This window comes from Lytechinus variegatus, chromosome 3 (assembly GCF_018143015.1).
Source record: "Lytechinus variegatus isolate NC3 chromosome 3, Lvar_3.0, whole genome shotgun sequence".
NCBI classification, from domain to species: domain Eukaryota; kingdom Metazoa; phylum Echinodermata; class Echinoidea; order Temnopleuroida; family Toxopneustidae; genus Lytechinus; species Lytechinus variegatus.
The window spans coordinates 35,075,127-35,088,822 of NC_054742.1; the positions used below are offsets into that span (position 1 = coordinate 35,075,127).

General features: G+C 33.8%; 1 protein-coding gene across 1 annotated transcript; it reads right to left on the reverse strand.

Annotated features, from left to right (window-relative positions):
• Nucleotides 1-2,839: 2,839 nt before the first annotated feature.
• LOC121410869 (procathepsin L-like) lies at nt 2,840-10,645 on the reverse strand. The gene is made up of 7 exons (XM_041603217.1): nt 10,539-10,645; nt 9,053-9,303; nt 7,228-7,383; nt 6,356-6,580; nt 5,167-5,332; nt 4,621-4,729; nt 2,840-3,941 (listed from the first exon to the last, which is right to left on the reverse strand). The coding sequence occupies exons 2-7, from the start codon at nt 9,299-9,301 to the stop codon at nt 3,842-3,844; spliced, it is 1,005 nt and encodes a 334-aa protein (XP_041459151.1). The 5' UTR covers nt 9,302-9,303; nt 10,539-10,645; the 3' UTR covers nt 2,840-3,841.
• Nucleotides 10,646-13,696: the final 3,051 nt, after the last annotated feature.

Below are 13,696 nucleotides of genomic sequence, written 5' to 3' on the forward strand. Positions count from 1 at the left end.
GTTATTTAGTTTAGTTAAAAGTATAGTATGATCAATCGTGTCAAACGCTTTTGACAGGTCAATAAATATTCCAATCGCGAATGAATCGCGTTCAAAAGAGTCAATGATTTTATTTGTTAATTCAAGGACAGCCAGTTCTGTTGAATGGTCACTACGGAAACCGTATTGAGATTTAAAAAGACAATTATTTTTTTCAAGAAAATTATAGGTCCTTTTATAAATAACCTTTTCCAATATTTTGGAAAAAATAGAAAGGACTGATATGGGCCTGTAATTATTAACCTGTTCTCTATTACCGGTTTTGAAAATTGGAGAAATTCTTGCAGTTTTCATTTTATCTGGAAATATCCCAGACGCAAGTGATAGATTAAATATATGACACAAAGGTTCGCTTATTAATTCGATTACAAGTTTGACAATCTTAGGAGAGCAATCGTCTAGACCCGGGGCCTTGTTATTACCAAAACGCATGACAATATTACATATTTCACGTTGGGTTACCGGACTGAAAAACAATGATTTAGAATTTGGTTCAGGTAGATACGTTTTGAAATCTGTATAATTTTGAGGAGTGGTGTTAGCTAGCCTAGGACCAATTTCAACAAAGAAATCATTAAAAGTATTTGCTATTTGGAGTGGGTCTGTCGATACACTTCCATCACAAACTAGAGTTGGGGGTGGTTTTTCTATTTTTATTCAATATTGATTTGATTAATTGCCACGTACGGTTTATATTATTTCTATATTCTTCAAATTTACATTTATAATAACATTTTTTAGCCTGTCGTTTCAAAAAGTTAACGTTTTTAAGAGAGTCTTTGTATTTAGTTTCGTTTCGAACTGTTGGTTTATGGATATATTTTTTATAAAGACTGTTTTTATAACGAATAGTTTGAAGCAATCCATCGGTCATCCAGCATTTAAGTTTAATTTTCTTTCTAGATGTTTTTTTCAATGGAAAATTACTATCATACATTGCACGGAATTTGGTTATGAATGTTTCATATGCTTGATTCGTATCTTGCATATCTAAAATGTCACCCCAATTTGAATTTTCAATTTCATTTTTAAATTTCGCAATATTGCATGCCGTAAAAGCCCTACGAGGTACCGCGTGATCTTTCGATTTAGTTTTAATAACATTCATGTCGGTTACGTGAAATATTGGTAAGTGATCTGACACGTCTGAGTATAACAATCCACCTAAAGTATGTAAATCAAATTGATTAGTCAAAACATTATCTAAAAGGGTAGCACTTGTTTGTGTAATTCTGGTGGGCCGATGAATTATAGGGAGAAAAAAATTACTAAAAAGACAGTTTACAAAGTTTTTAATTTGAGAACTAGAATTATGCTTTAAAATATCTATATTTAGATCACCCATCAAAAATATCCGTTTGTTTTCCCTGGAAAGACGAATCAAAAGGCTATCGAACTCCTCGATAAATTCATTAATGTCTAAAGATGGGGCTCTGTACAAGGTTCCAACAATTATATTTTTCCCTGCGCACTGTTCCAGTTCGACAAATAGAGAATCACATGTTGTTTCGCTTAAGTTAAGGTCATTGCGTTCTAAGAAATTATAAGATTCATGTACATACATTCCAACTCCACCGCCTCTGGAATATTTCCTATTGTTACAAACGAAAGTATAGTTGGGCATATATACAAGGGGACTTTCGAATCTTAGCCAGGTTTCGGAAATGGCAATTATATCAAATGTAAAGTCCAAAGATTTAAGACAGGTTGTAATGTCATCAAAAGAATTTAAAAGACTTCTAGCATTGAAGTGAACGCTGGAAAATTTTCCACTGCTCGGAACATCAACATTCCCAAATATTTCATTGAATTCCTCAGAGCTGTAGTAACGAGAGTCATTTGAACTTTCAGTAAAGAATTGGAAGTCAGGGTCAACATCATTGTTTTGGATAATACTTTCATGTGCTAAAAAAGGATCAAAATGTAAATGAGAAAGCCTGTCAAAATTGTTTTCTGGGGGTTCGTCAGCCGATATTACATCATCAAGCTCATTGTTATTTAATTGGTTAAAAGGGAATAGGTGTTCAAAACAGCGTTTACAACAGGAAAAATAATTGTTCCAGTCGTGATTTAGACATATTTGCTTACACATGTAACAATATTGTTGACTATGTAACAAGTCTTGAAATTCTTGTATGGGTTCACCCATCATCGTCATGAGAATGCAACGTTTTATCATGTAGGAATTTACACCCTGACAGATACCTTTGACAACTATTATTAAGATCTTTTAGGTTGCATTTTATGTATATTGTAGCTGTGGCTTTCGGATAGATTACGTAATAACATATGTGCATTGTTGTTGCATATTGAATGAGCACGAACAGAATGAGTAGATATTGAAAGTGAGTTGTACGTCTATTTGTATACAAAGCAACATCACGCCCACTAGAAGGTTGGTAAAAGAGAATGATGTTGACAGAAAATGGAAAGTTATGTAAAGAAGAACAGTTCGCCCTTGTAATTATATTAATTTGATACAAAATTAATAACATTGTGCGTCTTAATCCAATATACATGTATCTCTTCGCCATTGCCATGACTATCAAAACCATTATATTCATGAAATTGCACACTTAACTTTTATCATATTCATACCATCTTTCAAGTACTAATCAGATCGTCAGAGACACATTCATCAACTACAAGAAATTTCTTTTACTGGGACATGAAATATAAAATGAATGTTCTTATTTGGTCATACAATAAGGAGAATAAGATATGCGTTTAATGGTGATTAGTTCCCTTTTCGCCATCCTTCCGAAATACACTCACAAAATACATTCAAGTAATACCATCGTCAGATGAGAAAATTCATTTCAAATTTTTATTTGATTTTCCTGACTTGTTTAATCACATGACAGAGAAGAAAATGTAAGCTCGTATCCATCAAAATCATGAATTGGAACAAAAATAATCTCTAAAAACCCATGAAAGAAAACCCTTTTCTTTTAGGGCCCTTTTACTCGAATATGTCAATCTCATGCTAAAAGAATGTTGAACATAGTCGCCTCTGGAGAATATTGAAATAAATCGCGATAAGAAGAAAAGATTCCTTTTTAACTATTTATATAATGCAGTTATTTGAAAGTCATGATATAAAACATAATTATACAGATACATCAGAAAAATTGAGCCTGTGATATCACTCGTTGAATTGCATACCTTCTCATGATTATCACTGTTAAACAAAACAATACAAGACTGTCACGCCTTTTTGTAATACATGTATAGCCTTCTCCTCTTTTCGTTTCTATCATTATACATGTATTGACTCAAATCAACATTGTATTTCTTGAGTAAATATCTGTTTTGACAAGCCATCACTTTTCCATTGCAGTTGTACAGTTTTCATAAATATCACTCTACTGTATATAAACTATATAAAAAATGGGTTGAAGGGCATCTCATTGTAATATCATTATCATTATATTGTTCGACTGTATTTTTCCCGAGAAAAAGAGCCATAAATGGGCAATAAGAAAGGAAAGCATTAAGCATGTGATATCATTGACAAGATACCATGAATATAACCTCTTAAAACACAAACTTAGCAACGTGAATAGTAATGGTGTCCTTTACGCGCTTTAGGCACCTTGAGGAATTCTGGTTAACAAATTGAAGTATTCAAAGGGATAAATGCCGCACGTCAATGTATCCTGATTTTGGTATATTACTTTATATTCATATCTGTTGATTTAATATTCTACTCCAAAAGAAGATGTGGGGTATACGGTTTAACTGAGTGATTTTGAAAATGCATAGATGTTCTTGCAAAACAGTTCAGGAGATTGGATGCAGATTACACCAGAGGGTAACTAGCTTGAGTAGCAATACCACATTGGTTGTTCTTGTTACGAGACATCCACAGGTATCCTTTCATCCCCCAAGACTCTCCCCAGCTGTGAAAGAAGAAATATAGAAAAATGCAAATTGTCAACCGATCCAAACTTTGGTCGATTGTCCAAGATCTAACAATCAAGTGAAAAACTTCATTTTGTCATCTAAGCTGGCAGTTTGCCTTGTGGAACAGTAACTGATCGGTGGAATTGCCAAGGGTCAGCTATATAGTGTCTAAGTGGAGTTTCATAAGTCATAAGATATATATACATATATATACATATATATATATATTGGCGAAGAAGCTCAAAAAGCATTGAAGCGGGAGACGTAGCCTGAATTTCTTCAACTTTTATTAATACAAGCTTTCGGCCATTTAGTTCGGCCTTCTTCAGGTATCTGAAGATGTAAAAGACATAATGGCTTTACATGAATATGCATATATTTGGATTAATTTACTGAATGTTAAGGTCCTTGCTCATCACAATTATATATATATATATATATTTATATGTATGTATATATGATATGTATAAGTACTTAGCAGTGCCTATCAGTATGATTTAAAGACCCATAATATTATTTTGGGAGAATAGAGCAAATAAACTTTTCAATGAAAATAAATTTGAATAGTTCTCGTTTTCAAAATCGTGGCTACAGTATCCAGGATCTATTCTCTTGTATAGTTCTAAATATGGTCTATCAAGAGCAAGATCACTAAACAAGTGAAGACAAACTGACCTGTTCTTAACAATCCAGTAATCGGTACCGTCACTGGTGCTTGCATAACCGACTGCAAGAACGCCATGATCCAATAAGGAAGAGCTGCATGCAGGCTCGTTGTAAACTCCTGTAATAAGAAAAAGTTTTATTAGTGATAATAACTTGCATTTTCATTCATGTAATTGCACCATGTAATACACTGTAAAATCTATTTTATGACATCCAGACTGAATCCACACAGCAAAAACTGTGGTGTTAACCGGTGTACATAGAGGACCGCACCAGTTATTTTACACCGGTGTTAAATTGGTGGTGTTAGTTTTACCCCTATAGATGTTTTTACAACACCTATGGTTGTTACATTTACACTCTTTGGTGTTATGTTCAATCTCTAGGGTGTTATTTTAACACCTCAGGGTGTAGTCCTCTGTTAACACCAATTGGTGTCAGTTTTTACAGTGCAGGTGTCCCTTTCTCATTTTTTTTCTACGTAACACGAAATGACCCGCCAGTTATATGAAAGATCAATTTATTTGACATTCTTGTTAATGTAACAGATCTAACCTGACTGATAAAGCTGGAAGGACATATGACTGGCATCAATAGCTACTGAGACAGGACCCACATGGGCTACAGCTTTCTGTAGCGCCGTCTCAGATCCTGAGGTGACATCGGTGTAGCCGGTGACGGTAGCTCCTACATCAGATTTTTTGAAATGGCATTGTTGGTCCTGGGGGAGAGGCAGGGATGAAATTTTGACATAGTCTTTAATTCGTTTGCCAAATATTTTTTTGAAAAATAATTTAGATACTTGCATGGTAGTCATCAAGTACAAGTCGTTCATTATCAAGATTTAAAGGGCAAGTCCATCACCCCAACAGAAAATTTATTTGAATAAAAAGAGAAAAATCCAACAAGCACTGAAAATTTCATCAAATCGGATGTAATGAGAAAGACATTTTAAAGTTTCGCTTATTTTTCAAAAACAGTTATATACACATCCTGGTCGGTATGCAAATGAGGAGAAAGATGGCATCACTCACTCACTATTTTTTCATGTTTTATCAAATGGAATATGAAATATTCTAATTTTCTCCTCATTGTCCCGTGAAACAAAGTTTTATTTCTTCCTGAACATTTGGAATTACTTGTTTAACATTTTATGGTTCATTCAAGTTGGTCCTTATTGTCATATCTGCACAAAAATGAAATATTGTATGATTCAAACGATAAAAAAAATAGTGAGTGAAGGGCATCATTACTCTCTTATTTGCATATCGCTGCGTTGTGCATAACTGTTTTGTGAAAATTAAGCAAAACTTTAATATGTCTTAACTTTCTTATTTTACATCCGATTTGAATGAAAATGTTCAGCGTTATGCTTGTCTGATTTTTCTCCATTTATTCAACTCGATCAATATTTTTTGGGGGTAGACTTGACGTTTAAGTATAAGTAAATCATCTATAAAACAGCACGTTTCACGGATGACAACATTAACGTACTGTGATTTATCCGGGTCACAATCCAACTTTTTTTTCATGTCTTTTTTGCATGAATGTTATCTGTTGTTTTTTTTACTATTGAGTCAACGACTAAAGACGATTACTTAGATGATGGTGGCATAAAACGCAATGAAAGCCCACCAATCATGCTAAAGTACCACTGCCCTAATGGCCACTGTATGACTGCAATGGAAAAATAGATTGACTTGAATAAAAAAAAAAGAGATGAAAATGGCTAGCCCCATCTTACCACTGCTTTGTAAGGGTAGCTTGCTTCTGTATCAATGCCATGTGCATCGATGATGTACTGGAAGGCTTGGTCCATAAGACCACCATTGCATCCTTCGTTACCCTCAGGCCCAGAACAGTCGACTAAGTTCTGTTCGCTCAAGCTCACCAACTTGCCTGTCGCCTTGAAATGTTGTCCTTCTAAAGATCCAGTGGCACTGAACGCCCAGCATGAACCACATTGTTTCTGTAAAAAGGAGAGAGATAATCATGATAATGGACCAATAGAGCCCAATAGACAAGACAGTATTTACCAACAAACATTAATTTTTTTTTACTGATTTTCCAATGTGTGTTTTCTAAGTCAATGTAGTAGTTATAGTATGGATTTTAAAATGATTTTTTTTTCAGTGCTTTTCAGTCTAGTTAAAAAAATGTCATTATAATATCTTTTAAGCAACTACAACGAATTGTCATCGAAGTGTTAATTACGTTTTATGCCTTGATTCACAATGGAATAGCGTAGGTTCCGACCATTAACGAAATGATGGCCACATTGTACGGTTCTGAACTTGGTAATAACATAGACCTAGTCAGGTACATACGTGAAGGACTTAATGAATGATGTAATTATACAATCTGAATCGATATATTTACATAAGTAAACATGTAAAAAATACAAGAGCATGTATTATTTACCTCCATATGCGACAGTCACATTAACGAAACTGAATTAAAGATTAAAGCTATTACATTATTTTTTTAATCTGAATTACAGATTAAAGCTATTACATTATTTCCAAAGACATACTTTCGGTGGGTTTGGTAGAACTGTTCCATTAATACGAATGGGTCTGGTGAGTTAAAGGTGTACATGTATAGTTTCTATAGTACCTGGTCCTTGACAGGAGTTACATAACCCTTGGTGCGCCAATCAACCTGCTTTGGGAGTTCAGAGTAGGATGGTGGAAGGAAGGTAGAGCCACTGGATGCCTTGGATGTGACATTCTGCCGGAAACCAGTCATCATAAGCACGAACTCTTCATTTGTCTGCATAATATAGATATACGATATTTCTCATTTCTTATGCCGTGCTTTAAGTTCACTAGGATCTTATTATTATCTGGAGCGATTTCAAATCATTTCTTGTGTATTCTTAGTTCACGCAGAGTACAAGACAAGCGTTCATTATGTTTTTTGGTAAAATAGTCATGTGTGTTATTTTTTTCCGAAGATGCTATATGTAATGGAAAATTTTCAAAAATGGAAATAATATGCATCCGTTTATTCATCTATCAAATTTTTAACAACCTGTTTCATTCTGATACCATATAAATGTGTTTATATTCATATCATAATTATCTTTGGCCGTGTATTTTGTCATTACTATTATACTATCGTTTCATTTATCAATTTTCAAATGATTATGTAGGCCTACGTTAAGTTCTGCGCACGAAGTTAAAACACACAAACCGGCAACCATACTGACACCTTCCTCTTAAGATACACATTTATTATTTTAAGTATGTAGTAAAAAGAGCAAAAAGTAAAGTCTGGTAGTTAACATCACAAGAAAGTTGTATTTTATGTCATGTCGATACTACAAATTAATATGTCACGAGTTTATCATAATTATGATATCGAAATAGAAATATAGTTTTCATGACAATTCAGTTGCAAATTTCTTATCACCATACGGCTAGCAGCAAGTTCAAGAACAGTTAAGGAATTTTACCACTTGGTAAATATTTGATTAAATCTCGTGATGCATTAATCTATAAGATCAGGGTCCAAAAAATAAACTTATTGTTAGTCTCAGATTGAATAGAATATCTTGAAAGATATTTTGTGTTCCAGATATGCGCGTTTTTTTTTCTTCAAAATTATGTGGGGGTATAGTTCATTCCATTGTATATCATTCAAGAAATGGAAAGAAGTGAGTTTAAATGTAAAAGGAATCCACAAAGATGTAGTAGAAAAAAAATGATAGTGAAAAGAATAATAGTAACAGTAGAAGTATAGTAAAAGAAGTAGTAGTAGTAGTAGAAGTAGTAGTAGTAGTAGAAGTAGTAGTTGTAGTAGAAGTAGTAGTAGTAGTAGAAGTAGTAGTTGTAGTAGAAGTAGTAGTAGTAGTAGTAGAAGTAGTAGTGGTAGTAGTGGTAGTAGTAGTGGTAGTAGTAGTAGTAGTAGTAGTAGTAGTAGTAGTAGTAGTAGTAGTAGTAGAGAATTCTAATCGTTTTAAATGTGCTTATACTTTTTATAAATTTAAATGAAGCAGCATTTTTCAATCCAACTTCAGTTTTAAAAACTGGAAGTTTCCAAAAAGAGAGAAAACAAAATAACATTGTGACAAAAACAGTCGAAAGCTCCGGGAGAGTGCACGGGCTCGAGTTTGACTATAGCCAACATAGTTTTTCAGACTTCTGCCTATTCCATGGGTTAAACCCCGTCATTTTGTATGCCCTGTCCCTCTTGTAAAGTTTGACTGCTCAACAAGTAACTATAGCACTGTGGCAAAATCAGTGTACTTCGATATAATATTTCCATCAGTGCCCCCTTTTAAAAATATATCTATCCCAATTTCTGTACACGCTGAGAAAGGTTGATTCAGAGTCATATTATTTCCACTTCTTTGCCGTGAAAATATTTTTCATTATTATAACTGTTTCTGTGATTATCCATTATTAATGTCTCAAACCCTGATTATTTTTCAACTCACCATATCAGCGAACTGGTTCATTCCTAGCTCGTATGAAACCTCTCCCTCATCGAATTTAACTTTGTGCTCTAGGACGATTTCAAGGTTCTCTGACCATATCTTTCTTCTTCTGTTTTCCTCGAAGTCGCTATGATAACTCCTGCCGTTTGCCGCCTTCCAGTCTTCCCAATCCCTGTCGGTATTGGTGAGCGTCATCGATAGGGTGCCGACCACATAGGCCGCTATCAGCAGCACACTCAGATACTTCATGACTGGATAGAGATGGAATTATGAATGAACCACGTTAATACTAAAAAAAACCTGAATGCTCCGGACACCCAGCCCAGAGAATGCGTGTTACTTGAGAATAAAATTTCCTTCAGTTTCAGGTTTCATCTTCACTAAGGGTTTCACTTCCGACACACTTATCACAAAACACCTTTTGTATTCTTAAAAAAGTCCCTGCGAATATAATGTAATCATGTTTGTTTAACATCAATCAAAGTAAGTTGTCTGCCATTTAGACAGTGCAAACGGAAAGGGAAGTAATATTGGAAAATGTAAGTCTAACAGAAAGTAAAACCCTGAATTTCCTTCAAACCTCACTTATGTAACTTCCAAGGTTGGTCGTTGAGTCGCTCCTAACTTCAGAACAACCTTATGAAAAAACCACTTCTGTCAACGTCTCAGAAACACTTCGGAAACGTGGTTTATGAATGTGCAAAACCAATGAAATAAGCTATTGATAAACCCAAGAAGGGAATAATAGGCAATCGAATAAGATCATGCATTGTATTGATAAAAAAAAGTTTCTATGGGCAATTGAAGCCAATAACAATTTCAAGTGAAATCTGCAGCATGTAATAAAAAGACAATCAGTAGTTACGATTGTGATATGACAGTATCATCATGCTCTTAAATTATGAAATTTATAAACCGAATTGACCACTCACTCAGTCAGCATACGGTATACGAAAGAATGACGGGCCTACTTTATTTGTATATGTTCATTAAGAAACGGCATACAATATATAAATATATTGTATGAACTACTATGACGAGAGAGTCAAAATTATTATAATGAGCATGATGAGGGAGCAATGGGACCGTAACATGCCCGAGAACATTGGCAGGCCAGTATACGGTATGCGCTAGCCGAAAGACATTCATGGGCACACATTTTGACCACTCATAAAGAAGAAAAAATCTTCGATATTCTTTAAAGAGAGCTTTATGAATATACATGTCTGTTTCAAAAAAGCGATAACATCTAACACTACTACATAGATTTTTGTTTATCAAAAATCTTAAAGCAAATCTTGACACGCGCGTTAAATAAAGATTGATAAACCATTTTTTTTACATTGTCTAGAAATCACAAAATGAAATCACAATGGATAAAAATATAGAGAAACACAAGACAGTGATCAATATGACATTTGTTATCAGAATCTCACTACTTTTAGATTAAACTGGAAGAAATGTTGAATGACATGGTTAGCCTTACCTTGTCTAATAACGACCAAGGTTCAGAAAACTAACAGGTTTGGTCGAGAAGCTCTCTCCGGATTGCAATTGATATCATCAAGTTCATCAAGTTATATACAGATGGTACCGTGAACTTGATATTGTTGACTGTGCGAGTCATGTGCCAAATAGACCAACGTTCAACTTTGCCAAGCAAACACAAAAGCCCTTTAAATTATTATATTTTGCGATACAATGATTGATGTTTACCAGTTTATTATCTTCATACCCCGGGCTACACACACGTGCATTGGCCTACATATCTCCTTGCTTTGTATGATATATATGCTAGATGAGATCATGACAAAGCATATCCTTTTCATTTCGTTTCATTTCTTGATTTATTAAAGTGCACTGAAATACATTGAGCATACAAAAAATATAACAGAAACACAAAAAGATACAAAGATACATAGTAAGATGCAATTAAGATTTTTAAAAAGGAAGATAAGCTTGTACAAGGCTATTTACATGCATAAAATGAACATGAAATGGGAAGCTGCAAAAGAACAAAGCAGCTACTAATGGATAATTTGTTTCTGTAACATAATTTTGAATTGACGATTAATTCTCTTGGTGTATAAGCATGGATCCGTCACGTTTAAAGAAAACATAGATTTAAAAAAAAGAATAAAATGTTCCCCCGAAATATACATTTTTTCGTTAAATCACATGGCACGCAATTATTTTTTTTGGGAAAGAATGTTCTGATTGTATATATTATTGTTGGCATATTCGCATTTTACGCATTTGGGGTTCGATTTAAAAAAGGAATAAGAAAAAGAACCACCTCAAATTAAAAAAAATCGACAGAAGAGGATTATATGTCGATACATATTTTTAAATACTAGTAAAGTAAATGTAACAGTTAGAAGGGGAAATAACATTATTAAATAGAAGAGAATAACAAATATAATAAAAAAAAAGTCCCTACAAGCTTCACCTTCCTCATCATGTGAGGGTTATAAACACATCCGCCCCTCCTCATGGTTGTTTATTATACTTGCACACGGTGTTAAATACATGAAACTTTTATTACATATTTAAACAAAATTATGTGCTTTCTTTATATGAATACAATAAATGTCACAAGGCTGCAATAATTTTTACAATGTCACCTGATTCTGGAGATTGATTGATATCATAAACTCTCAGTTACTGTATATAGTTTGGATTTTAACAGAAAGTGTCGAGAACGACCTTTAATTCGTACAGTTTTACATAGTTTTGCATCGACAATATAATTTTGAATGCCTTTATCATGCTAATTAAGTTCTTATAACATCCCGTGGACGAAAAAAAAACACTCGAAATTTTAATGTGATTTCATTTTGGATTGAGTCAATATCATGATAACTAAAAGAAAAAAATAAAAGGAAATTAACAATGTTAATTAACAAACGTCTATTTTAATTTTTTTTCAGTCATGCGGAAGGACGAAATTGAAAACAAAATAAGGAAATTGGGAAAACCATATTCTAATCGATAACAGTAATGAGGCGGGTTTTTTTTGGGGGGGTATAACTCTATAAATATGGTCATGCGCGATAAAAGTGAATTATTTTTATCTCTACTTTTAAAGACTGGAATTCCCCGTCAAAATATGAACAATCGTTAATAAGAATTGAAAGAGAATAGATCTGGACATTAAAAATTTAAAGATTCAACTTGATCGTCTTTAACTTGCTCTTATATTTGAGTTGAATTATTGGCATAATGAGTCGTATATTTTGAAGGGCCAATCATGGTAAATGGATTTAAATTTCTTAGTCGCTGATATATTTATCCTGTTTAAACGGAAAATCGATTTTGTGATATAGCTTTAGACAATATGTAAGAATATCACCTTTCTCTTGATGGCGAAACTTTTTAATGGGACATGACCCCAGTCATTACACCTCTGTACGCCATGCAGTGAGTTGAATTCGATTACAGTGCATGTTCCACTGAAGGGGAAGATCTTAAATTTTCGCTCTGTAATTTAAAAAAAATCAGCGTTTGACAAAGTTTTATCATTCATGATCTAAATTTATACATTTTTTAAATTTTGTGTCAATATGGAGAAGCGTCAGTCCTCGCGAGTTGTAATGTTAACTTGTTCATTTTTAATAGTTTTGTCAATTGTATGATTGGTTTTCTTATACGTATTGGTAAATAGAGAAACAACTCTGTTCTGACATCATGATTAATGTTTTTTCGTGAAGAAACACATTTATTTGTGAGGTTGGGTGAGTGTGTGTATAGGGAGGAAGAGAGGTTTTATTTTTCGGAGAGCGTGAATTGATATAAAAATATTTTATTATAGAATAAAATTAAATTAAATAAACAGAATAAAATTCGATTTAACATATCTGTATTCAACAAAATCATATATTCTACTGCGCTGAATAAGAACTCTTGAACAGAGAGAGAGCATGTGATATAACCTATTGATGTCATAAGATCACGAGGAAGCATATTAGTATTTGCATATCGATAAGATTTGTGTTTTGTTTGCACTATCTTGAAAATGATATATTGTGTTGAGCTGATGCAGGACAGGGGCGGATCCAGGATTTTGAAATAGGGGGGGCGCCAGCGGCGAGGGAGCGAAGCGACCGAGCGGGGGGAGGGTGTGGGAAGGGGGATACCCCCCTCCCACGGCAAGGACTTTTTCAAAAAATCATGTCCAAAAGTCGTATTTTGAGAGCACCTTTAGAAGAAAAATGCACACTTAAATCACTGTAACTTCATGAATAAAAGACACATACTGACTCATTTAGGAGCTGGTTTCCAGTCACACACCGTATAAGCGGTCATTCAAAACATACATTTGGCAAAGGCTCTTCACTTGCTTGCATCGTGTGATTGAAACGTCAAATTTAAATGATACGAAACTGAGACTTGTAATCGATAAGTTCCGAATAATCCATTCTGTTTATTGTCATTTGTGTATTTACATTGTGTGTTTCAAACGAGAATTTAGTCGTATGGCAACATGCATAAAATTTGGTTCTTTTTTCCCCAAAATGCACAGTAAATTGTTACAAACTACAGAAAAACACGACATCATCTTCTGGTAATCAACCTTGTCCCTCGTATTATTTTCAAATAATCTTCAATAATCCAGTCATTCTGCACAACCTCAAAGTAATATAA

Bases quoted from the DNA above. Each gene is read 5' to 3' on its own strand.
- LOC121410869 (XM_041603217.1), bottom strand. From the start codon at position 9,301: ATGAAGTATCTGAGTGTGCTGCTGATAGCGGCCTATGTGGTCGGCACC. The intron at 7,384-9,052 runs GTGAGTTGAAAA...TATATTATGCAG, and splicing joins TGAACCAGTTCGCTGATATG to ACAAATGAAGAGTTCGTGCT. The intron at 4,730-5,166 runs GTTAGATCTGTT...TTCTTATTACAG, and splicing joins CTTCCAGCTTTATCAGTCAG to GAGTTTACAACGAGCCTGCA.